This window comes from Mytilus edulis, chromosome 3, assembly GCF_963676685.1.
Source record: "Mytilus edulis chromosome 3, xbMytEdul2.2, whole genome shotgun sequence".
NCBI lineage: Eukaryota > Metazoa > Mollusca > Bivalvia > Mytilida > Mytilidae > Mytilus > Mytilus edulis.
In genome coordinates this window covers 26,367,178-26,393,318 of record NC_092346.1, presented here as the reverse complement: position 1 = coordinate 26,393,318, position 26,141 = coordinate 26,367,178, and the positions used below count along the sequence as shown (strand labels likewise).

Here is a 26,141-nt window from a genome sequence, read left to right as displayed (position 1 = left end):
ATCGCTTTTTTGTGCTGTATCTCACGGCTTCGTCGTGTTGTAGGAAATATCACAAACGAACAAATCTCAGTCAATATTGTCTGAAACATACGAAACTGACCTAGCATGTAATTTTGACGAATTCAATTGGGAGGTCGCTCGATGCCGAACACGTACGCTGGTTTATAACATCTCACGAGTGCTACCATGCCATGATGGCCCTGAGATCAAATGTACAAATGTACGATCAACAATGAACAACGAAAGTTACATAGCATTACCATGATTACTGCATGTTCATCGGCATTTCAGTGTGAATGTTGACAAAGTAATAGAGAAGTTTGTTTCTGCCCAGACCCGAAGAGCAGATTTCGGACAATTTTGAGTAAAGAGTATTACTCAGTAAATTCTGTATCACAAATATTTGTTGTTTACTCAGTTGTTTATGTGTTACTATATTCAGAAGATTTATTAATAGTTTTACATTCATAAATTTTTATCTACATATAGCTCCTCTTTTAACCGTCCTATGACCGAAAACCGAAAAAAAAATTCTGCATAATAGGGTACCAAAAGTTTTTCGCATCGCTACGCTCGGCGGTAGTTGCTTCCACATCGTTTCTTTCTAGCTACGCCCCTGCCCAGTCTAGTATTATTTCTTTGTATTAGTAAAAATTATGAATAAACTATGAAATGACAACAACTAACCAAAATTCTGCCATAAAACTGATTTGAGTAGAGTCGGTTCTCTGAACATTCAGTGTATCTTTGGTGGACCAGTACCGCTTAGTCAAGTTATACTATGTGTACATGGCTTTCTTATGGCAGTATCTATACAAAATTTACTGATGTACATCATGTATCTTTTTCATGCCCCATTTATGGGCATTATGTTTTCTGGTCTGTGCGTCCTTCCGTCCGTTCGTCCGTTCGTCCGTTCGTCCGTCCGTCCGTCCGTCCCACTTCAGGTTAAAGTTTTTGGTCGAGGTAGTTTTTGATGAAGTTGAAGTCCAATCAATTTGAAACTTAGTAAACATGTTCCTTATGATATGATCTTTCTAATTTTAATGCCAAATTAAAGATTTTATCCCATTTTCATGGTCCACTGAACATAGAAAATGATAGTGCAGATGGGGCATCCGTGTACTCGGGACACATTCTTGTTTAATGTCTCATTTTAGTATATAAAAATGTTTTTCTGTTACCGAAATCATGATGCATTGTTTTGTGTGTACATGTTATGCTGCCCATCAAGGGCCCTTGATTGGAATAATAAATATTCTTATTCTTATTCTTAGATTCTTATTCTGTATCACTGAATTAAAGCCTGAAAAAGTAGCATACTACATTTAGTAATTCAGTAATTTCAAACCGTTTTGAAATCATGTGCCAAGCAAACAAACTTTTTAATGGAATTGTCAAGAAGTTTGAAAAAGAGTACGCTTTCATTTTCTTTTTCTTAAATTTAGAAAAAAAAATCCCAATAAAAGTGTATGGGTGGGAGGGGAGGGGATGCATTATGCTGTTTAAATTTACTGATTTTACAGCAGATCTAGAAATTATCATTCAGGGGGAGGCTACTGACTTGCCTTAAGAGGGCCCCTCTAGTAGTCATGCTTTCAAGGCCGTAACTAGGCATCCTATTTTAGTGAGGCAAAATAATTGAGCCGAGCGAAGCGAGGCGAAATTTTTTTTTGGAGGGTATGAAATGAATGGTGGAAAATCCTGCATTTTAGGCATTTTTAGAGAGTTTGATAATGTTTTGAATTTGGACACTTTTTATATAAATTTTTCATATTTTAAGACTTTTAACTACTCACACCAAATTTTTAACAACTTTATTTAAATTTATATGTAAGATAATCATCCAAATATCACTGATTTGAGTCTGCTGCCAGAACATAAAACAAATATCGATTCAGTAGAGTTTGCCAATTTTTCTAAGGCCGGTTCAGTCAAATCGTTTCAGAATCATAATTTGGTCTACTGATATCCTTATCGCGATGAACATGGAGCATGGCAAGACCGCACAATCTCTCGCCACTCATGCATGCTCTTTTCCAAGTTTTCAGTCATTTCGGGGCAGTCTGTGTTTCTAAAGGTAGCACATTATCATCAACACAATGATCAATGTCTTCTTCCAATTCCTTCTCCATCAGCAATTCGGTAGCAGCATCGGTAGAAACAGTTTTGTTTGCAAAAGGGAATTAAGCTTTCCTGCAAGCACCATCATACAGTCGCAGTTACAAAATATTAAACTCGCTTTTACGCTGACAAAGAGTAGACAAACTAGGGATAGAATAAGATACATGTATATGATTCTATCTATAGAGTAAGTATATATGATATGGGTACAGGGGAATTGGAATCGAGTTTTTGACGTTTACATGTAGTTCCGTAATTTCAAATTATTTCTGGAAATAGTTGGTGGTATTTTAGTTACAGAATCTATAAATTTTTGGGTTAGGGGTTGGGGGTGTCCGATTCCGAAACCCCGAATATAAAGAAACGAAATTCCGTAGTCCCGAATAAGTAAAGACAAAATCCGGTGTTAAAGGTTCTGCCATCGGCCTCATTAATATCAAATTGGAATATGGAATATTCTTTCAATTTTTAAGGTTAAAGAAACATGGATAAAAGCTAATCCATGCGTGCAGTCATGTTTCATATTATTTATATTTTATTTATCTGTAAAGAGAAAAATTAAAGTTCGTGAAATGATTACGTAGACAGGACTGCCCCCTTCCGAAGACCAGTACTTGATTTGTCAGTGACTACTTATCCTAATGAAGTTATATGCAATACTCAAACTCTGTTCCCAAAAAAACTAGTTTACTTGAATTATTCCTTCTTTACCTTCAGTGTTGCTGCTTTTCCTTTTTCTGCAAGAGCCTGTTTTTAAGTAAAGATCCATGATGATTATCGTTACTAGGTTAATGTAATCGAGAAACATCACCCGTTGAGATGCTGAGTTATATCCAGGAAGAATAGTTAAAAAGGAATGATGACAAGTTATAGAAATTACGGTTGAGACAGAACAACAAATGACTAGAACAACAAATGACTATTATATTTATATATATGTATAAAAAAAATAATCAGTGTCGAAATTTTAGTGAGGCAATTGCCTCACTTGCCTCAAGGGTAGTTACGGCCTTGGCTTTAGTGATTTCCTATCTATGTATAATCAAATATGTTTGTTTCCCACAATCCCCCCCCCCCCCCCCCCCCCCCCTAAATCCGCCTCTGACAGTTATTATTATTAACGCATTAAACCCTAACTTAAGACATGCATATCGCTAGCATCATGTGACTTTTGAAATTCGGAAAGAAATTTACACATCGAGGCGGCGGCCGGCATTAACTTTAATATGTGTAACAATTTTATGTCATTTAAAATATTGAAAAACGCGCACCTGACATACAAGGGAACTAACTCTAAAATTACAATCGAAACTCCTCTGACACTTTCCTTGGCCATTCTGAAAGCTTGATGTTGCTAGCTGACGTCACGTACAGAAATTTAAGGAAATTTTAAGGTAAAAAGCATATATTTATTGAAAACTGTGATAACCTTAAATTGACATACATTCTTATGGTTATTTAAGAGCAATGGCATACCCTCAATTCTTTTGTTTGAACATGAAAAGACGGTGTGAAACATGTAAACATGGTCAGATGGTAAAGGTGTTGAAAACCATGATCATGCAAAACGTAAAAGTGTAATAAACATTGATATCAAGTACGTTATTTTCACGTAAGAAAATAATTGAAACAGCAATTGCATATAATATACTCAATGACTGGTCGCTTCATGTAAATAAACCAGTGTCAAATGGATTTTACATGATAATTTAGTAACTCCAGGGACTTTCTATACTATATAGTAGTACAGAAAGTCCCTGCTGTGTGATACTGTTGTTTTTAGTGTCATTATTTTTTCTAATTCCTTTAAAAACTTCTTACACAGCTTTAAGTAAAAATAAAGACTGATAAATAATATTAACATAGTCCCACGAAGAATTATAATTTTCGTACTTACATTGTATGAAGATATATGGATGTCCTTTACTGTCAGGCGTCAAAAGGTTATTTTCGGCTACTGTTAGCATCAAATTGGTTAAAATTTTACCGTGGTACATCAAAATATTCTTATCATAATTCCTCAGAGGTCTCAAATATTTATTGTGACTTGTTTTTCGAAAAAAAATCATGTGATTCTTAAAAATCAGTGGATTAATTTATCATCTAAAAGAAAGAGTGCATTTTATCGTCCTGCACCCAAAATTACCAGTAATGTTATTTGGCAAGAATTTTTACTGCTATTCCTTATGAAGGTAACCCCATTACGACCCCTTACATATTACATCAGTTGAATGTACAGAAACAACAGGTAATTGCCAATAATTATTTTGTGAGCTGTGAGCAAGCATACTTGCATCATTTAATTTGTTTCTGATTTAACAAATCTTAATATAAAAATATAAACCAGTTGTAAATGAAAATTAAGTTGAATAATGCTTCATATTGTGGTTATAAATAATTCAACAATAAAAAGTGCTGCTTACGTACATACATATGGATTTAAAAAAAGGAAATATGGTATGCTTGCTCATGAGTCAAGTATCTTACAGAGTCGAAATGATGAGGATTTAAGCTGTAAAGAGTTTTCCTCTGCAAAATTATTATTTCAGTTCAGAAACTTTTCCTAGATATCCATTCTGCAGATTGTTAGGCAAACAATAGTGAAATATCACATAAAATACAAACAAAGTTAAATCAGATAACTCAATCATTATCAGAACATGAAATGTGCAACTTTCCACTTTATTTATTTTGAAAATATCAGACATTGCCAGGTAGTACATGTATTTCAAAGTAATAAATTAAACTGCACTAGATGTTCTGAAACTGCTGTTTTGTTTTATTTGCAAGATCACTAATAATATTTGTTATATAATTGCCACTGGTCATTATGCAAACAACAATCAATCGTTCAATCATTTGCTATCATACTCCATATATATAATATACCTGCTTTTTATGGCCAATTTATGAGAATAATGTTTGTTTCAGTGTGTGCATTTGTTAGTCTGTCCAATTGTCTGTCTGCCCCACTTCATGTTAAAGTTTTTGGTTAAATGTTTTGGTCAAGGTAGTGTTGGATGAAGTTGAAGTCCAATCAACTTGAAACTTTGTACACATGTTCCTTTTGATATGATCTTTCTAATTTTAATGTCCACTGAACATATAGAAAATGAAAGTGCAAGTGGGGCACTCATGTACTATGGACACATTCTTGTTTAGATTTTAAATCATAACTAACATGTACATGTAAAGTCAAAACATAACATTTGTAGTCTTTGCTTGTAATTTATTAGACACCTTACTTCTTCTCTGTCAATACATGTTCCTATCTGACTTTTTTGCCATAGATTTTTCAATTTACAAAGACTGCAGTTCTAAATTATTTTCAACCTACAAATATTGTTTTTACTGTAAATGTTCCACATTTTGATTACACATTTTAACTTTAACAAAAAAAAACAACAACCCACAAACAAATACATACATGTAGTACCTCAGAATGATTCTGACAAGTTTATCTCAAATTAGGGAGCTACCATTTGATTTTTATGGGGGGGGGGGGCTAGGATGAAATTCGAAAAAAATAGGCAGAACAGGAGTTTTGAGTAAAAAAAAAGGCAGGATGAGACACTTGCAAAAAAAAAAAGTCAGGACGACAATTTAGGTAAAAAAAAGTCAGGATAAACTAAAAAAAAAAGGCAGGACCGAACAGAGTGAAAAATAAAAAGGCAGGTCAGAGATTACAGCTAAAAAAAAATGCAGAAGAAAATTTTTCATCCTAGCCCCCCCCCCCCCCCCCCCCCCCCCCCCCCATAAAAATCAAATGGTAGCTCCCTTAGCCATGTGGTGAAATTATTAAAAGTGTCAATATGGTTTGATATCTGACCTGACTCCCATCTGCTAAGTTAAGTAAAGGGGTGATAATTAATAATAAACTTGGATAAGGATGATGAATTGTTTGATGAATTTGTAAATACAGTGAAGCCTGTCTAAAGACCTCCAAAATATAATACTTGTATTTATGCTACATGTAACATACTACTAAAATAAATTAGAAATAGAAATTCACCAAGTTACTGTTGTTTTTATGCCCCACCGATGATAGAAGAGGGGCATTATGTTTTCTGTTCTGTGGCTCCATTCGTCCGGCCGTTTGTCCGTTCGTCCTGCTCCAGGTTAAAGTTTGTGGTCAAGGTAGTTTTTGATGAAGCTGAAGTTCAATCCACTTGAAACTTAGTACACTTATTGCTTATGATATGATCTTTCTGATTTTAAAGCCAAATTAGACTTTTGACCCTAATATCATGGTCCACTTAACATAGAAAATGAAAGTGGGAGTTTCAGGTTAAAGTTTTTGGTCAAGGTAGTTTTTGATGAAATTGAAGTCAAATCAACTTGAAACTTAGTACACATGTTCCCTATAGTATAGTATAATCTTTCTAATTTTTATGCCAAATTAGATTTTTTCCCTATTTCACGGTCCATGGAACATGGAAAATGATTGAGTGGGGCATCGGTGTACATTGGACACATTCTTGTTTTTTACATAAGTTTTGTTTCATATCTACAAGTTGATATTGCTTTATCTTTGGGCCAGGTGAGCTTTTTTCATCACTTGCTGTCCTCCGTCATCGACGTTCCTCGTCATTAACTTTTACAAAAATCTTCTCCTCTGAAACTACTGAGCCAAATTGAACCAAACTTGGCCACAATCATCATTTGGGTATCTAGTTTGAAAAATGTGTCCAATGACTCGGCCAACTAACCAAGATGGCCGCCACAGCTAGAAATAGAACATAGGGATAAAATGTAGATTTTGTCTTATAACTCTGAAACCAAAGCATTTAGAGCAAATCTAATGGGAATAGAAATGTTTATCAAGTCAAGATCTATCTGCTCTGAAATTTTCAAATGAATCGGATAACTGTTTGTTGGGTAGCTGCCCCTGAATTGGTAATTTTAAGGAAATTTTACTGTTTTTGGTCATTATCTTGAATATTATTATAGATAGAGATAAACTGTAAACAGCAATAATGTTCAGCAAAATAAGATCTACAAATAAGTCAACAGGACCAAAATGGTCAGTTGACCCCTTAAGGAGTAATTGCCCTTTACAGTCATTTTTTATCCATTTTTTGTAAATTTTTGTAATCTTTTACAAAAATCTTCTTCTCCGAAACTACTGGACCAAATTTGATCAAACTTAGCCACAATCATTTTAAGGGTACTAGTTTAAAAAATGTGTGCCAACCAACCATGGCTAAAAATAGAACATAGGGGTAAAATGTAGATTTTACTTATAACTCTGAAACCAAAGCATTTAGATCAAATCTGACAAGGGGTTAAATTGTTTATCAAGTCAGTATCTACCTGTCCTGAAATTTTAAGATGAATTGGACAACTGGTTGTTGGGTTGCTGCCCCCAATTGGTAATTTTTAAGAAATTTTGCTGTTTTTGGTTATTATCTTGAATACTATTATAGATAGAGATAAACTGTAAACAGCAATAATGTTCAGCAAAGTAATAAGTCAGCATAACCAAAATGGTCAGTTGACCCCTAAAGGAGTTATTGCCCTTTAAAGTACATTTTTAACAATTTTCATGAAGTTAGTGAAGGAGTAGGTCTGGTAAGTCCCCTTTTTGTCCCCAAAATATAGCAGTTTTACAAAATTGTTAATATTTAAACTTTTAGTTATTTGTTGGAAAGAAGAATGTTTCTGCTACATAAGGGCTGTTTTTGACAATACAATGCACATATATTAGGTACTAGCATCATTAAGTCATGCTTAATTACTAAAATCTTCACATTAGTATTTTAGTTCAATTTTTTATGGTTTCCGTCCTAAATGAAAGTGGCTGCATTTGTGTTCATTCTTAATATTAAAATATAAGTTGTATTTGATGATAATACATAACATATATTATTAAAAGGTTGAGGATGAAACGGATGCGTCCACTTTCATTTTTGACAAAAACCATCTGAAAAGTGACATTTTTTGGCATATTTGATAGATTTTACTTATATTTCACAAAAACTAATTGAATCAAATGAAATAGACTCTTAATTGTTTAAAAAGTGTCCAAAATCTTTCGTCAGATGAACCTGAAATTTGAGGCCAAAATCTACCTTTACTCCTTTTTACAAATTATTTTCCACTGTAACTACTGGATCAAATTCATTATAGGTAGAGATAATTGTAAGCAGCACGAATGTTCGGTAAAGTAAGATCTATACAAACATATCACCATCACCAAAACACAATTTTGTTATGAATCCATCTGTGTCCTTTGTTTTATATGCACATAGACCATGCAAGGTGAGTGACACAGGATCTAGTTTTATTTTTCAGTCAGAGTTATTGGACTTTAGTTGTTACTTAAATGGCAATTTTGAACATTTCTCAAGTCAACTCAAATTCTTTTCAAATTTGTTCCATAATGCCAGGCTCCAGTTTTGATTTTAAAATTTTAAAGTTTTAGATCCCTTCAGATGTTATTATTTATCAAACGGTGGATCTGGATTTATGGGTCTATTTTGTTTTTGTCAAAATTATGGACATCTTTCAGGGGCGGATCCAGCCATTTGAAAAAGGGGGGTTCCCAACCCAGAGTAAAAAGGGGGGGTTTCAACTATTTGCTCCTATTCAAATGCATTGATCGGCCAAAAAAAAAGGGGGGGGGGGGGGGTTCCTGGATCGGCCAATGTCTTTATCAGAGTCATGCACTAGGTTCATTTTTTTCTGCAAGGGAATTCTTTTTAAATGCCTTTGGTACTACAATGTACAACAGAGTTCAAGACCACTAGAGAAAACTGTATATAATATAAAATAATATTAAAGTCATCTGAAGGTTAAAAGTTGACTTAAACAGTATTAAATTGGAATGTCAAGTTTATGGCTATATGTTTGAGTTGTTTATAGGTAATCTTTCAAGTTCCATTGGAAATCAAGTACATGTATTAAAACTTGAATGAGCTATGCAAGGGAGATAATAAGCTATAGAATTATGAAATACATGTAAAACAATTTAGGAAGGATTTTAAATTTACATGCATATATTGAGTGTTATTTTTATAGGTCTTATAAGTAACTTGCATATCAATATCATTCAATGTGTATTGTGTGTTGCAATATAATGCTTCAGTAAACAATGAAATTTATTGAACACTTCAAATGTGTAAAGTTATCGAGTATCATGTAGGGTGGCCTACTGCCAAAAAAAATATTTGATTGAACTTCTTGATAAGATTTTTCTGTGGGATTTTAACACTATATCTTTAAATTGGTCTTGTTTAAATACTATGGGTTTTAATTCTTTGACACTGTGTCAGAATCAGAAATATTATGACCTTGTGTATCCCCTTTTAGATGCAATCGGAATCAAATCGGTAAATCTTGTAATATTGATATTAATAATATTTTTTACAATTAAAATGCTGATTGACTTTGAAAAAGTGAAGTATTCTTCTATAGTCGTAATATTTCTGAAAAAGTAGATATATTGCTTTGAAAGGTAAATATTATTAACATTGAAACTTCAGTTTTATCAAAGGAACTTTACAATATATATCATTAATGTGTACCTAACTTTTGTAAAGGATTAATATGAAATCGTGTTTGATCAATATGTGACATTTTGATTTTTGTCACTTTAGAATTGTTCAGTTTGAATAGATTTCAGTTTGAAATATGAAACATGATATATCGTAAGTCTGTTACGTTACAAGTACTTTATTTAATTTCTTTTGTTCTTCATAAAAAACAATAATGAAAATATTTATTTATGAGATTTTATTACTATTCATGTCAACTCTTTCTATTTGTAGCTAATTTTTAACCAGACAATTAACAAAATGTAAAAGAGAGGAAACTCAAGCTTAAATATAATCAGAAAAAAAATCTATGTGAATTATAGATATGTGATATTTTAAATGGAGAAAATAAATTGAATTGTTATAAGACTTAAATCATGAGGAATTTACCACCAAATTCTCCGGATTTGCCAGTGACAAGAAATATGCCGTTCACCACAAAAAGTGTTCCCAGTAAAGCCCAGCCACGCAATATGACTGGAATTTATCTTGGTTTGGTAAGTACAAAATTTTCATCTTCAGTAATTTTGATACATCATAAAAAATGTAATATCTGAGATACATGTAGTGACAAATGAAGTTATTAAACTTTTATAGATATAAGAAGATGTGTTAATGTGTTAGTGAGTGCCAATGAGACAACTCTCCATCCAAGTCACAATTTGTAGAAGTAAACCATTATATGTCAAAGTACGGACTTTAACACTGAGTCTTGACTCACACATGCACTGAACAGCAAGTATAAAGGGTAAAAAAAAATGACTGTGTAAAACCATTCAAATGGGAAAACCAAAGGTCTTATCTATATAAACAAACAGATTCGGGAAAGATTGATTCACATCAACAAACAACAACTACTGAACATCAGATTCTTGACTTAGGATGAGTGCAAACAAATGCAGCAAGTTAAAGCGTATGCTTATTTGATGCTTAATTTAGTGAAAAGAGAGCATTTTTCATGAATAATAGTGAAAAGGATTTGTTTGAGTTCACTATAAGGACATTTATACTATCTGCAAAGTATATGCCAGTGCCAATGTACATGTATAAGGGTCTGGATGCATGGGTTTACAGAATAAGAGAATAATGGTCAAAAAGTGCAGAATGAAGAAAAATTGACAGGACAACATGGCAGAATGGGGTGTTAGAATGAAAAAGAATAGAGAAAGATTCGTATAACTTGTAAAGAATAGAGAAAGATTCGTATAATTTGTAAAGAATAGTGAAAAATTTCTGAAAGATTTAAGAGTAAAAAATGAAAGACCTCCTGTACAGACACTAATGTATTTCTAGATCTATCTTCTTTTCCATTTTCAGGAAGGGAACATAAAACCTCCATCTGTGAAAACAACAGTGGGCATTTCTCCATTGGCAAGAGGAAGAAGAATTTCTAATAGGATACGCACACCCACAGAACAAAGACGATATGTAAGTTCTTTAAAGGAAGGGGCAGAAAAAGGCTTACAGTAATTAGAAATTTAATATTTATACATTTTGCCTTAAAAAAACCCAGCTTTAGTCTTTTTAGAAGTTTATCCTTGCCAATAAGTCCATATTTGACATTAGTAAGAACAAAGTACTGGTGTTAATAAAGAACTAAGTAGTCCTATTTAATTAATCTTTTTTATGAGTTATGTCCCTTGTTTATGATTCATTTTGAGAGGAGTATTTAGGAACATAAATTACTGTAAGGAATAATACAGCAGATGACTTAAAATTAAGTGACAAAAATTAAAAAATAATAGATTTTGGAGGACATGAAGGCATGTACTTGTTTTTTTTTTATTTTTATTTTGTAATTTTTGGTGTTTACAATACCAAAACCTGGGCTTTGCCAATTCTTTTTACTAACATATCATGTTTGTTCAGCAGAGCACACACATCTTCCTTGGCAGACTTGAGATACTTTTCATTTCAAGTTTTAAACAAAACTCATACCTCTAACTCTATGACAAATTTTCAGGAAGAATTTCTATAAACATAATCTGTAAAATTATTTTAGAGCAAGGAGGAACAAAGGAAGGTAAACTTGTTTAGTTTTTTTTTTACATTTTGCTATTTCTAGTATTTAGTATGTTTTTGATATCTACTGTGGTATTGGAAAGTAACTTTTTTATTATCAATTGTTTTATGGGTAGCACCAGCATTTGTGATTTTGACCTTTTCCCTTCACCTTTATATATAATTAATATATCTTTTTATTTAATATTAATGGTTTTATCTTTTGTGCAAAGAATGGTTGAAAGATAGGCCTGCAAAAAAATTTTGTTTTTTTTGGGCATGTCAACTTTGCACTTACCGGTAATATTTAAGAGCATCAATTGCAGACACTGCAAATCACATCTAAGTAATATCGGTTTCAAATTCTTTGGCAGCCCAAGAATATAAAGCTTGTTTTCAAATATTTATAATTTTAACCAAAACATCATAAATAAAGAGTAACTTTTTGTAGAAATTAGTTTTTGGCAGAAATTTATGCATTTTGCTTTTACAAAACTTCAAGCACATTTTAGACAGCACAAATTAAAACATATGAAATGTTATTTACCTCATTAAATATATATTTTCCTTAAATTTGAAGTGTTTTAGGTGTTATCACACAATTTCCACACCAATATTCTCTCTGGTATATTTATTCTGAAATACTGTAGCAACATTAATTTTCATGGGGTTAAAATTTCGTTGTTTTGTCTCTCTGTAAGATTTCATGGGATTTAATTTTGTAGTTTTCTTAAACTGTAAGTGGTTTTCTATGGAGGTTAAATTTTCGTGGGGGTTTTAATTTAATGGATATATTCTTTCCACGAAATAAACGAAATTAAATCCTCCACGATTTTTTCTGCTTTTACAGTAGTCATTTTAATTTGAACAACATCTGAGAAGTGTGAACTGAAAAACGCTCAGTTCTGGCTTGAGTTAAAGTTACTTTTAGATATTTTAACCTGTTGTAAATTCAGCACTGTTCAGACGTTTGGCTTGCAGTCAATTCAGCACTGTTCAGACGTTTGGCTTGCAGTCAATTCAGCACTGTTCAGACGTTTGGCTTGCAGTCAATTCAGCACTGTTCAGACGTCTGGCTTGCAGTCAATTCAGCACTGTTCAGACGTCTGGCTTGCAGTCAATTCAGCACTGTTCAGACGTCTGGCTTGCAGTCAATTCAGCACTGTTCAGACGTCTGGCTTGCAGTCAATTCAGCACTGTTCAGACGTCTGGCTTGCAGTCAATTCAGCACTGTTCAGACGTCTGGCTTGCAGTCAATTCAGCACTGTTCAGACGTTTGGCTTGCAGTCAATTCAGCACTGTTCAGACGTATGGCTTACAGTCAATTCAGTATTGTTAAGTAGCTTTCAGAAAATTCAGTATGTTGTGTTTGTTATCAATCTGAACATTAATAGATAAGTTGAAAAATTGACTTAAGGATTGAATACGATGTCCACTTGTGTAAGTTCTTAAATAGATTTGTAATTTTTTCTTGATTAGTTGTCATGGTAAGTTGTCATATTGTGAACATTTTTTTAATTTTCTGAACATATTTTAAAGTGATAATGACAAGTTTGTGAGTAGGTGTATTGACTTGTTCGTTTGTTATTTGTTTTCTTGCATATTCACATATTTTTCATTGAAAGTGTACCATGATATTACCGCCCTAATAAATCAGTCCCTCCCCTTTATCAATCACCCCTCCTTGCCATGTTAATGTAGCCATCATAGAGCAACATATTATAAGGGACTGACCATTTAACTTCAAGGGGGGTTAAGGTGGGCTTTTTTTCTGAGTCAGAAAATGTTTATTTAGTTTGATGCTGTCAATCAAATTATTTTCAAAATTTAGCACTATAAGGTATGGGATAAATCTGCACCCCCCTCCTTGAAATTAAAAATTAAATGGTCATTCCCTAACAACAGAAATTTTCATATTATGGATTTACATTGTACTGATGTTTTTGCTAGTGTATTTGAAATGTCAGTAATAAAGCCAGCATTGTGTACATGTACTCAGTTTAGTAAAACGAATTTGAAATAAATTGTCTTGTAGATAAAAGAAGATAAATGGTATCTCCTGAGACGATTTTGTAATTGTGATTTAATATATAAATTGCTAACTGTTTTGTATTTGATTTAATGATTACTATTCTAAGTAAAGGGAAATATATAATTATGTAATAATGTTGAAATGCCACTTATAAAGATTTCCTTTGATCACCAAGATCCTCAAACGTGCTCAGTCATTGAGCTCTATTTATTTTGTGATGCAATAGTTATAAAGCTTATTTGATATTAAGCTTCTGTCCTTAAATCAAAGTTCATTGAAATCAATCGTAATGTTTCTTTTGCAATCGAGGAGCCGTTTTTCTTTTGTCTTTCTTGATTCTTGTCTGATCAGATAGGTATTTTATATAATACCACTTACAATTTAATACCAATTTTCTTGGTTTGAAGAAAACATTGTATTCTCTTAGATACTTGATTTCGTGGTTTTGTCAAATTCTGCAAACAAGCCTGTTAGAAAGTTGTATTTTGTTTAATATTTAAATTGTGACTCATCTTTATTATTAATTAATTATTAATTAAATTCATGGACTGTAGTATGTTTATTATAATATAGATTATGTGGAGATGTGTTTTTTTTTTTTTAAATAAGACACTCGCTCTACAATCAAATAATAAAAATATGACGACATTAGAAAATCTAGTGTAGAAATCCAATAGGGAACATTTTGTAGTAATTAAACTATTTTTGTTAAGACGTTTTGGCCACTGGCCTTGTTCGGTTTCTTTTTTTCCCTCTAACCTAGATGACAGACAAGTCACTTTTCACAATTGTTAAGACTGCTTAATATGCAAGTATTTTTTTATAATGGTATAACATCTATGAAAACTTTTGCAGCAGGATTTAATTTTTGTTACGTACCGAATGATCTGTCTGTAATTCTATTATGTATTAAACATGTTTGTATATAAACAAGCTATAAATATTATTTCAATGTTATATATCTCCGCGGGGTACCATTTTTCTGATCTTAATTAAGGAAGTAAGATAAGCTACGATAATATTTGTCTAATAGAAATTGTCAAGGTTTTTTTTATAAGGATGTCTTGGTAGCATGTGCCAATGTTACAATAATTAATATTTTTTTATTTCTCAATAAATGTTAAAAGTAATTTGTTTGTAGTTTTTGACTTGATAATTGTCTCAAGGTCATTGTTGCCAGTTGTTTTTGCCTGATATAAAGGTCACATGACTCTGTTCAGAGAATTTATTGGTTGTCCATATTCTCGGCAATGCTATTGACACTTATCAATTTATAGTAGAAAAATGTTGTCACCCATGGTTGATGCTTATATTGTTAGGTTGCTGTCATATTTACCTTTACCCAGAATCCTTATTGATTATTATTTTTATCAACTAGAGATACAATGAAGTTCAATTTGAACATGTAACCATTGAGATTTTTTTTTAATAATTGGTTTTCCCGTTTGAATGGTTTTACACTAGTAATTTTGGGGTCCTTTATAGCTAGTTGTTCGGTGTGAGCCAAGGCTCCGTGTTGAAGGCCGTACATTGACCTATAATGGTTTACTTTTATAAATTGTTATTTGGATGGAGAGTTGTCTCATTGGCACTCACACCACATCTTCCTATATCTATAATGTGGTAAAAGAGTCTGTTATTCTAATGATTGAAACAAAGAATTATTTTAAGTATGGTACTCCTAAAAGATTTTGTGTGAAATCACGGACAATTAATTACTGTTAATGGTGCTTTATCAAACATTTATCCAACTGGTCAAAACAAGTTGGTGACCTTCTGCTGTTGTTTTTTCTATGGTCAGGTTGTTGTCTCTTTGACACATTCCCCATTTCCATTCTCAATTTTATTATTATATTGGAGATTTAGAGAAATATAGCCAAGGTTATACATACTTTATAGATATTACAAGCTAGATCAGGGTTCAAGTGTACTTTTATATTGATTCCTTGGAATTTGTAGTAATAATCTTTGTCAGTCAGTTAATTATAAATATGTAAATAGGCATGCTAGATTATATTTGCTACAGACAATTATCACATACATATTTCAGGGTAATAATTTGTTCACTGAGGGAGAATGATACTTTTATCCCTCAGGTTACAAGTGGCCATTATGATATTTTATGGCATTTTGTTTGCAAACTGTGTTTTATTTAGAGTCCAGACACTTTTACATGATTTTATATGACATTTATAACACATGCTTATATATACATGTTGGAGCGCATGTTTGACCACATTTTTCAGCATTTTTAGAAATCAACACCCTTTTGTCGAGCCTTCGACCTTAGTCAAAAAAGTGAGACATAGCGATCGTACATTCCGTCAGCGGTGGCAGCGGCCACAAATATCCACTCTGTGGTTAAAATTTTTAAAATTTTAATAACTTTGTTAAGCTATCCTGGTTTGTACCAAACTTGGACAGAAGCTTGTTATGATCATAAGATAGTATATATAGAAGTAAATTTTGTAAAAAAAAAATTCCATTTTTTCTGTATTTTACTTATAAATGGACTTAGTTTTTCTGCCAGGAAACAATTCATTCACTCTGAGGTTAAAGTTTTTAAAATTTCAATAACTTTCTTATACTATCCTGGATTTGTACTAAACTTGAACTAGCTAAATTGTTTATGATCAAAAGCTATTTATATTTAGAAGGAAATTTTGTTAAAATTTTGTACCTGTTTTTCTGTATTTTTCATATAAATGGACTTGATTTTTCTTCAAGTTAACATTACATACAGTCCGCTGTTAAGGTTTAAAACATTTATTTAATTCATAAACTATCCTGGATTTTTACCAAACTTGGACAGAAGCTTCTTACAATCAAAAGATAGTATCATTAGAAATATTTTAATTGATTTTTTTCCTCATTTTTGTTGAGCCTGCGATTAACAGCAAAAGTAGGCGAGACACTGGGTTCCGCGGAACCCTTACAAATTTTTATTATGATCTTTCAAAGGTTATTATAAAGGTGTTGTTTATACACAATATATTTCCTTAAACATATGCTAAGTTAATCTTTAAAGTGCAAAAGGAAATTCATAATGCTACAGTCAAGCAACTTCATTTGTATTGTATCTGGGTTTTTTTTGTATTGGAAGCTTTTTTTTTAGGTTGTTACAAAAATGCAAGCATTTTAGAAAAAAAATCAACAAATCAAGCTATCATTTGTGGGCTCTTTACAGCTTGCTGTTTGGTGCGAACCAAGGCTCTGTGATGAAGGCCATATATTGACCTATAATTGCTTACTTTTAACACATTGTGACTTAGATGGAGAGTTGTCTCATTGACACTCATACCATACAACATCTTCTTATTTATATTTGTATTTTTTTCAAATGCTTTAGTAACTATCTAAAGAGTGTTATTTATTACAAGGAAATGGGTTCACTTTATATGATAGATTTCTGCTGTGCAGTATCTGTTTTATGGAAATAGGAAATGTTCATTGTTAGTTCTTATTTCCTTGTCTTTCTGTATAAAAACCTACAGTGTACATGTATTATTGTCATTTTGTTTATTTTTTTGGTTACATCTTCTGACATCAGACTCGGACTTCTCTTGAACTGAATTTTAATGTGCGTATTGTTATGCGTTTACTTTTCTACATTGGTTAGAGGTATAGGGGAGGGTTGAGATCTCACAAACATGTTTAACCCCGCCGCATTTTTGCACCTGTCCCAAGTCAGGAGCCTCTGGCCTTTGTTAGTCTTGTATTATTTTAATTTTAGTTTCTTGTGTACAATTTGGAAATTAGTATGGCGTTCATTATCACTAAACTAGTATATATTTGTTTAGGGGCCAGCTGAAGGACGCCTCCGGGTGCTGGAATTTCCCGCTACATTGAAGACCTGTTGGTGACCCTCTGCTGTTGTTTTTTATTTGGTCAGGTTGTTGTCTCTTTGACTCATTCCCCATTTCCATTCTCAATTTTATGTATTTTACTTTTTGAGTTGCAGCATATTTGTCTTGTAATTTTGGTCTGGATGTCATATAAACTGTTAATTTAGGAGAATGAATTCTAACAATTTTCAATTGAAAATGCAAAAATTCATTATTTTTACAAATAAAGACATAAAAACAAAACACAATATGTACAAAATATTATCAAAACATTAAGGTGATATATAAAAAACGGGAGATGTGTGGTAAAACTTATAAGAAAGATAGCAACCCAACACGTTTACCATTGTTAACATCATGCGTTATTATTTTTACAGAGATTGGTAGAACAGCTAAGAATTAAAGAAGAAAGTCGAGGATTTGTTGGACAGCCATTAAAGGTAGGTCATGGATATTTGAAGCTCTGAATTAGATTTACGGGAACAATTGTGTTCATTTAGTCTCTTTTCTTGTTCAATATAAGTTATATAACAATATTTTAATGAAACGTGACCTGGCACACTAGGTCAATTTTACACAGTAACCAATATAAAATCTTTCCAACAAACCCAGTGTTTTATACATACCAACTATTGAGTTTTCATTGAGATGTTACATGCTATGCTTGTTAGTAATAGATAGTCTTTGTCATCAATCATTCTACTCTTTTTTTGCCAGGTTGCTGTCTTCTAACTTGCTGATTTATTGACTATTCCCCTATTATCCTTTCATATATATTTCTTATTTTAGATTGGCATATCATATTCTAAAGATTCAGCTGTTTGTTATATATTTTAGATTAAAGGAAATACCTAAAATGAACAAGCTAAAAATAAACTGTAGCACTTAAATTCAAGGTCTTTTTTTTTAATTTTTATTTTGAAAATGTGAACTTCTCAGACCAGATGGCTGTGTTGATGTCATTTTTGGTAATTAGTATTTTAACGTGTTTAGGAAAAAGTAATGGATTTTTATTGAAAATTGCTATTTTAGTTAACAACAGTGAAGTCAACTTTCACTTTTTATTAAGTTATAAATATTTCTTTTAAAGGTTTGATGTTATAGTGATGTTATGATTGTTTATTATTTTTTTAGCAACATCTGTTACAGAGGAAGCAACCAGCAGTTAGTCCTGAGAATATAAATTCAAGTCTTTCTCCACGATCCCAGACGGCAAAACAATGGGGACCTGCAAAACATGCCAATAGAAATGATTTCTATGATCTCATTAGGTAAGGCAGTTTCAGATGCTGGAATGTGGTAGATTGCATTTTGTAGATTTATTAATGTTGTTTGTTGCCTAAATTCATTTCTTTCTCTTTAGGGTTGGGAGCAATACCTTTTTATGTGAACCTGTTTTTGGTCTTTTTCAAGGTGTTGTTAACTGTTATCTGAGATAAATTTAAACTGTTAACTGTTTTCAACCCACTGTGTTAACTATTATCAACATTTTTGCATTTGTTGTTAACTGCTTTTTGCCAAAATCGAGGTGTTGTTAAAATTTTAACGGACCCCCTATTGCCCCCCTCTCATTAGATAATGAAAATTATTATGTTACTTCAAAATAATGGAAAAAATAAAAGAATGTACCATTTAGAAAATTTGGTTTCTTTTGGATTTTTCATGCAAAATATATGTATAAAAATGATTGTTAAACTTAATGAATCTACAAGAAATAATCAAAACTAGTATCTCAATTGTTTGTTAAACAATTGAAAGAGGTCTTTTTTGTAAAAGTGATATTTTCGAAATGTTAATTGTACGACCTTTCATTTGATATACGACAATCATACCTTCTGAAACTTTTTTACACTTAATGACCTCATCCGCCTACATTTTCGAGATCGAAAGTATGATATATGTTACATTGACTTGATGATTTTTCATTTGATATGCGACAATGCCATGTTCTAGAAAGTTTGATTTTTGCACTTAATAACCCCATCCAACTAATTTTTAGAGGTCAGGAATTTGATATATCAAATGTATGCATCATGACCTTTCATTTGATATACAACAACCTTATTTGTTTTTTGCACTCAATGACCCCAACCAACCAATTTTTTGGGGGACGTCAATTTAAAATTTGAAATGTACGCTTTATGTTCATTCATTTGATATGCGACAACCTTACCATCTAAGAAATTTGAATTTTTGCACTAAATGACCCCACCCTTCCCCCTTGGATGAAAAAGGGGTTTAGAATTTTCATTTTTAAGTATAGTTTAATGAGTTCTTCAATTTGATATATCAAATGACCCCATTTGACAAAGTGCCAAATATGATGCAATATCAACAATATAAATAGAACTTATGAAACTTACAAAGTCAATGCAAAACATGAAAATTTCAAAATGATTTTTTGGGTTTTTTTTTCATGGAAAGTTTTTGGTACTTGGTCAAACATATAACAATGTTAACCTCTTCAGTTTCTAAAATATTTTAGGTAATACCTTGTTGTTGATTCAGAAATACATGCCTCTGCTTGCAAAATTTCGAACTGCATTACCTCTTAAATACAATAGATATCTCAAATCTGATAAATGATAAATGATTTGCACTTAAAGGACAACATTGTAAAAAAACAATTGGTACAATTCCAAAGTTCATCAAGGTCACAATGAATCATCAAATATAAGATGCAATACTAAACTTGAGAACCGGAAGTCGTAAAGACATAAGACTAGCACCATTCAACTCAGGACCACTTGACCTTTCAAATTTCACAAAGTCAAGGTCATAGTACACTTTGAAGGTCAAAGTAAAATTTCATCATGACCTGACATTGACCTCAAATTGAAGGTCTTAAAATACTGTTAATTTTTGCAGTTTATAGTAGGTTACTATCTGTTTCCTTTCATTATATATGCACACAAATCTATACTTTTAAGAATTATTTCGTTGCAAGTTTTGAACAGATGGTCGGAAATTTTTGAGGTTAATGTATAAAATGTAGAGCTCGTCGAGAGGAACATTTAATACACAGTTTGAATGCAGCAAACTCTTATCGTTTTCCTAATATGTAAGCTTGAAATTGCAGCGTAAATTTTTTTTGCACTCTGTGACCTTTAACCTTGGATGCAAATTAAAGGTCACATGAACTAAAGATTATTGGTGAATGTCCCAAATCTCTACGACATCTGGTTCTCAAAATACAAATTTTCAAAAATTGTGTATAATTTTTCAAGGGAAATAACTCCTTTAAAGGGTTGATAACAAAATAATTGTTTATGTTTATCCACATTGCCATCTGTTTTTGTACATGCTACCATTTTGAAATCGACTCTATCTCAAAAATGTTTTAAGAAAATGCAAATATAGGAAATTGCTTCAAGGGGATATAACTCTCAAAATGGATGATGAAATCCTACGCAGCCTCATACAGTAATACATCATGATGAAATCTGCCTATCATCCAAATAAGGTAATGATGTCTTTAAAAACAACGTGAGGGGGCCATGTTGTAAAAATCAATAAAGGGAGATAACTTATAAAGGGGATGATGAAATCCTTAACAGGGTCATCTGGTAATACCTCATGATGAGGTCTATCAATAGTCCATATTTGGTTTTGATAACTTCAAAAGAAACACGGGGAGGCCATGCCAAAAAAAAAATGTTGGAAGAAAAAAAGAAAAAGAAAAAACATTAGAAAAACAATAAGGTCTTTCCTCACGTAGGGGAAAGACCTTAATTATTGAGTAATATAGCTGTTGCTTCTGTTTTATTATTGCATAGCATAGAAAAAAGTCGGACAGTTACAAAATAAAATTTTATGACAAGAAAAATTATCCTTATATATAATGTTATTTACTTTTGAGACACATAATATACTTTCTATGGTTTCAGTTCAAGGACAATCTCAAAATAAAATTTCTATTCAAAGTAAATCAATTTAAATAACTGTATTTAAAGAAATTTGTTTTTGATATACTACTCTTTTAAGGGATCATTATGATCAAAAACATATTAAGAACTCGCAAGCTTTAATCAGACATAAAACTTGATATCTCTAATCACTTCATTTACTTTGAATATTTTGCATTCATGTAAATAATTGATTAAGTTAAAGGTAAATAGAAACGTTTTTAACAAACATACCTAATTGTCATGATATATGGAATTTCATGACCTATTTTGTTGTTGAATTGTAAACATTTTTAATGAATGAAATGTCCTGGCCTTAGCTGTACATGATATCATTCTGGGAAGGTCCCTAAAAATGAAAATAAATGCTTTCATAATGCAAAAATAATGAATTGGTTAAACCTCAAAACTTTAATAAAGAATAAAGATTAAATCACCAAGAACCTCAAAAACATGAAAAACATATAAAAAGGATAATAGACAGATAATGGTGGCCAAAGTTTTGACCTTATAAATATAAAAATAAGAAGATGTGGTATGATTGCCAGTATGCTGTATTACAGTAAAATAAATTTACATGTCAGCCGTTATGTTTTGTAACCAGTAAATTATTTGTCCATATTAAGATCGAAAGGTGGAATTCTGATAAATTCATTGTTATTTAATATGCTACTTGAAACATGGTGTAGAGGCACTTCAAATATTTTGATCAACAACTAATAATTTTATAAAAAAAAATCTATCACAGTCTAAATAAATTAAAACAACTTTATCTTTTTTTTCAGGACAAATCCTAGAAACTTTACAGTTGTTGTAAACAATGGAGTGACGAGGTCAGAGAATTTATCTGGTTTAGCAAGTTATGATGAAGGTCATAATAGTGATGGCATGTATGCTGAAGCCTTGGCTGATGAGGTGACAAAGATATCTACTCATGACGTAGAAGATTCTGCTTTAGAGGACTGTTTTAGACATGTTTGCAAGGTAATACTGTGGATTCCTTATTACGCAGACTTTTGAAATACCATGAAATCATATATTCATGAAAATACAATTATTTCTCATTTTCACGAAAATTAGTAAACCTGAAAATAATTAATCCACAGAACATCAGTTTTAAAAAATCGGATTTCACAACACATGTTTGTCTGTCCTAACCAAAAAAATGTATCATAAGTTAGGTTTCCACCTTGATTGGCTAAAATTATGAATATAACATACACGTTAATGAGACAACAAATTCACAAAAGAGATACCGTAACCATAAGTAATCAAGAGGAAACATACAGTCTACAATGGTACAGGTTTTTCTCAATTTTGAAAGCCATATTGTGACCTATAATTGCTTTGATATCTATGATGATCTTATTATTTGTACTCTGAGTGGAGGATAGTTGTCTCATTCAGGCATTCATACTACATCTTCTAATTCATATACATTTGTATCATTAGTTTGAATTTCATGCACACAAAAAATACTGATCTCTTGTGGTATGTATATACCATGAAATCAGCTTCCAATCTAAAGAACAATTACTTTCAGGAAATGAATACACGTTCTTTAATTCAAGTTCCAATATTCGATTATGAATTTTATTTCAGGGTAAAGTAGAAAATATGCAGACATTACTACCCTACAGGAAGACACAGCAATTAAACAGATCACAAACTGCATTTAGTACAGGTTTTACTGTAAGGTAAGATTGTAATTACAGATAAAGGTCGTGCCATGCAGTCAGTCAGACAAAAGTTTTATTGATTTGATTTCAAAAAGATACAGGCAGATACAGATTTGATCAATGAAAATTTATCTATCCATTCAACAATCATAGATGTCCTTCTTATAAACTAAAAATAGAGCAGTTCATCAATGTTGGTCTTTTACTGAGGCTATTTTGGAGTGTTTAGAGACTATTATTGCTTGCCAACCAAGATGGCTTCTTTGAAATAGAAATTGAATTTCAAAAAGATACAGGCAGATTTGATCAATGAAAATTTTCTTTATCCATTCAACAATAATAGATGTTCTATACATAAACTGAAAATAGGACAGTTGTTCGTCAATGTAGGCAATTTTGAAGTGTTTGAGGACTATTATTGCTTGCCAACGAAGATGGCTTTCTAATTGAAATATAAATTAAATCAGTATTTTGTTTTTTTGCATAATATGTATAAGCACAAAAATTTATGATCAAGTGACAATGTTCAAAACAAATTCTTGGTAGATAGTTGAAAAAAAACACTTTCGATTACCTAAACCATTTCCAAATTTCCTTCACTCTTGATTATTTGAAAAATTTTATTTTCTCTTGTGATTATTTAGTTTGTATGAAAGGAGGGAAAAGTTCTATGCCTTGTTGAATTTCTAAGCTCTAAAATTATTTTAAATAATTTTCTTATTTTTTTGTTTAACAGGAGTTACAGAAATCCCAAAAGTGCAGAAATAATGGCTAACTTTAATCAAACTGGACGTCCAAAAACAGTACCTTCACAGCCAAGTCGACCACTGGTGCCCAGTCCCTATTTCTTTAGATATTATAGTAATCCATATACAAAATTTTCATTAAGTGCTAAAAATGGAAGGACTACTCCATCTTCTAAGTTTGAAAGTAAGTTTGTTTATTTTCTTGGTAATCTGATGAATTGTAGGAAAACGTTTGATGAAAAATTAATGTAAGTGAGAAGGCGAAATTCAATTTTGAAGATTTCCAATTATAGATATGAACTTTTCAAACCTGTGCCTGTTAGCTTGACTTATTTAAGGAAAATGTTTTTGTTTAAATGGGAAAATAGTAATAGACATTGTTATACCATATTTTTAATGGTATTTTTTTTATAGATAGATAATTAGATTTAAAACAATTTCATGATTATTATTTAAAAAATCCATATAAAAACAAGTTACCATCTTAGCTGTCTTTGACATACTTTGATATGTAAGGAGACAATTTTTATGTCATTTATTACTGTAAAATCAGGTATTTTAAGTGAAGTACAAAATATAACTGAAAAAAAGGGGAAATATTTAAAAAAAAAAAAAAAAAAAAATGAAAAAAAAAAAAGAATTTTACAATGATGGTTGCACCTCCCTTGGGATATCGCAGTCATTAAATAGAGTTTTCAATATATAAAAAAGTATCGGCAGATTTCACAAGCATCTTGACAATTGGCAAATTCAAATTTCTTATCAAGTCCCATGATATACAGGACAGTATGCCTTCTATGAATGATTAATCCAATAACATGGAGAAAATTCTTGTTAGACAAAACTACGTGGAGAGGAAATGAGATGTAATTGTAAATATAAGAGAAGATAATTAGGTACCACATATCAGCATATACTGCGGTAACTTCATATGACCTATATATTATACTTACATATAAGGACATGGTATGATAAGGACATTTTCTGTCCTAGTTTTTTCACTGAAAGATGTACTTTTAATTAAGATTTCTATTTATGTCTGCAGCCATGATAACTAAAATCCAAGTATAGACACTTCCATTTTATTGATGTCCCGATTAATGTGATTATAAAGTTATAAAAAAGACATTAAGAGAGTTTTCTTTGGTAAAAAAACTAAAACAAGCCTGCTTAAGCAGGTCAAAAGGGATGGGTTTTTTCAAGGTTAAAAAGGATTTTTTTTCCATTCATTAAAAACAGATTCTTCCATTTTATACTTTGTAGAATACAATATTTTTCATCTCTTGATGGTTAAATTTTCCAATTTGCTTGCTAAGCTAACCCTTGCATTTATAAATTTGAAATTTAACTACCATGATATGATAAATATTACAATTATGGCAGTATTGATGTGGAAAATATTTACAAGAATAATGAATAAATTGTTCTTTCTATTTTAAGGCTGCTCATACTATTTATGCTCACAAGCCTTCAGATATTTTATGTGCTCAGGAATAGCATATGTATTGACATACCTTTAATTCCTTTTTACATAGTGATATTTTAATATGATTTGAATTGTAATAATATAATTTGACTTTTTGTTATTCCCTTTTATATTTTGTAAGATGCTACTTGAAGTTAATTTTCAATCTTTCAAAATTTAAAGGGACATAACTCTAGGAAATATCTGATGACAGGATTTCTTTTACCAAGGTTTGCAATAATTGAAATTAAATAAGCAGCTATTTTATTTCAAAATGTGTCCCTGAGTTATATTCTTCCAAGAGAGCAATGTACATTGTATTTAAAGGAAAAAAATAGTTATAAACATTTTTATTTTACAGTTAAAATAAGTAAGTCCTCAGTCACCTACAAACTAAAAGGCTGTTTTGTTTATTTCACGAATTTTGTTTATCTATTCATAGTAACAGTCTGTTGAAATGCAACATCAATCAATCATTTTCTCAAATACATTTTAAAAGCTGTCATTGCAATTATAACACTTGTTGTGGGCTATGGCCATGTTTAGCAGTCACCAATCTATCAGTCATATTGTAACTACTCGGCCATTCTTGCCATGCAGTACAATACCACATTATTTCTTCGTGCAACTAGAAAGGCTGAGTAGTTCCGATAGCTTTCTGTTGCTGATTTTCTTGATACTGAAAATTGGTGCACCGTGAAATAAACTATCACATTATTACACACATCAAAAGAGTTAACAATGATCATTTGCATAAATAAGAAAGCAAAAAAACTGTGTTTATAATATTATCATATCTTGATTTCCTC

At 31.5% G+C, this 26,141-nt stretch overlaps 1 protein-coding gene across 4 annotated transcripts in view; it reads left to right on the top strand.

Annotated features, from left to right (window-relative positions):
* The first annotated feature begins 3,440 nt into the window (after positions 1-3,440).
* The window catches only part of LOC139516106 (uncharacterized), a 76,594-nt gene continuing 53,893 nt past the window's right edge, over positions 3,441-26,141 (top strand). For 2 of the 4 annotated variants that reach the window (XM_071305958.1, XM_071305955.1), the window contains exons 1-9: positions 3,441-3,518; positions 9,894-10,156; positions 10,977-11,087; positions 11,662-11,682; positions 17,915-17,977; positions 18,672-18,808; positions 22,228-22,426; positions 23,045-23,139; positions 23,858-24,051. In XM_071305958.1, the coding sequence (XP_071162059.1) occupies positions 10,037-10,156; positions 10,977-11,087; positions 11,662-11,682; positions 17,915-17,977; positions 18,672-18,808; positions 22,228-22,426; positions 23,045-23,139; positions 23,858-24,051 (940 nt within the window). In that variant the 5' untranslated portion in view covers positions 3,441-3,518; positions 9,894-10,036. The remainder of the gene's footprint in view (positions 3,519-9,893; positions 10,157-10,976; positions 11,088-11,661; positions 11,683-17,914; positions 17,978-18,671; positions 18,809-22,227; positions 22,427-23,044; positions 23,140-23,857; positions 24,052-26,141) is intronic. The other 2 variants (XM_071305959.1, XM_071305957.1) reach the window with 1 other exon arrangement.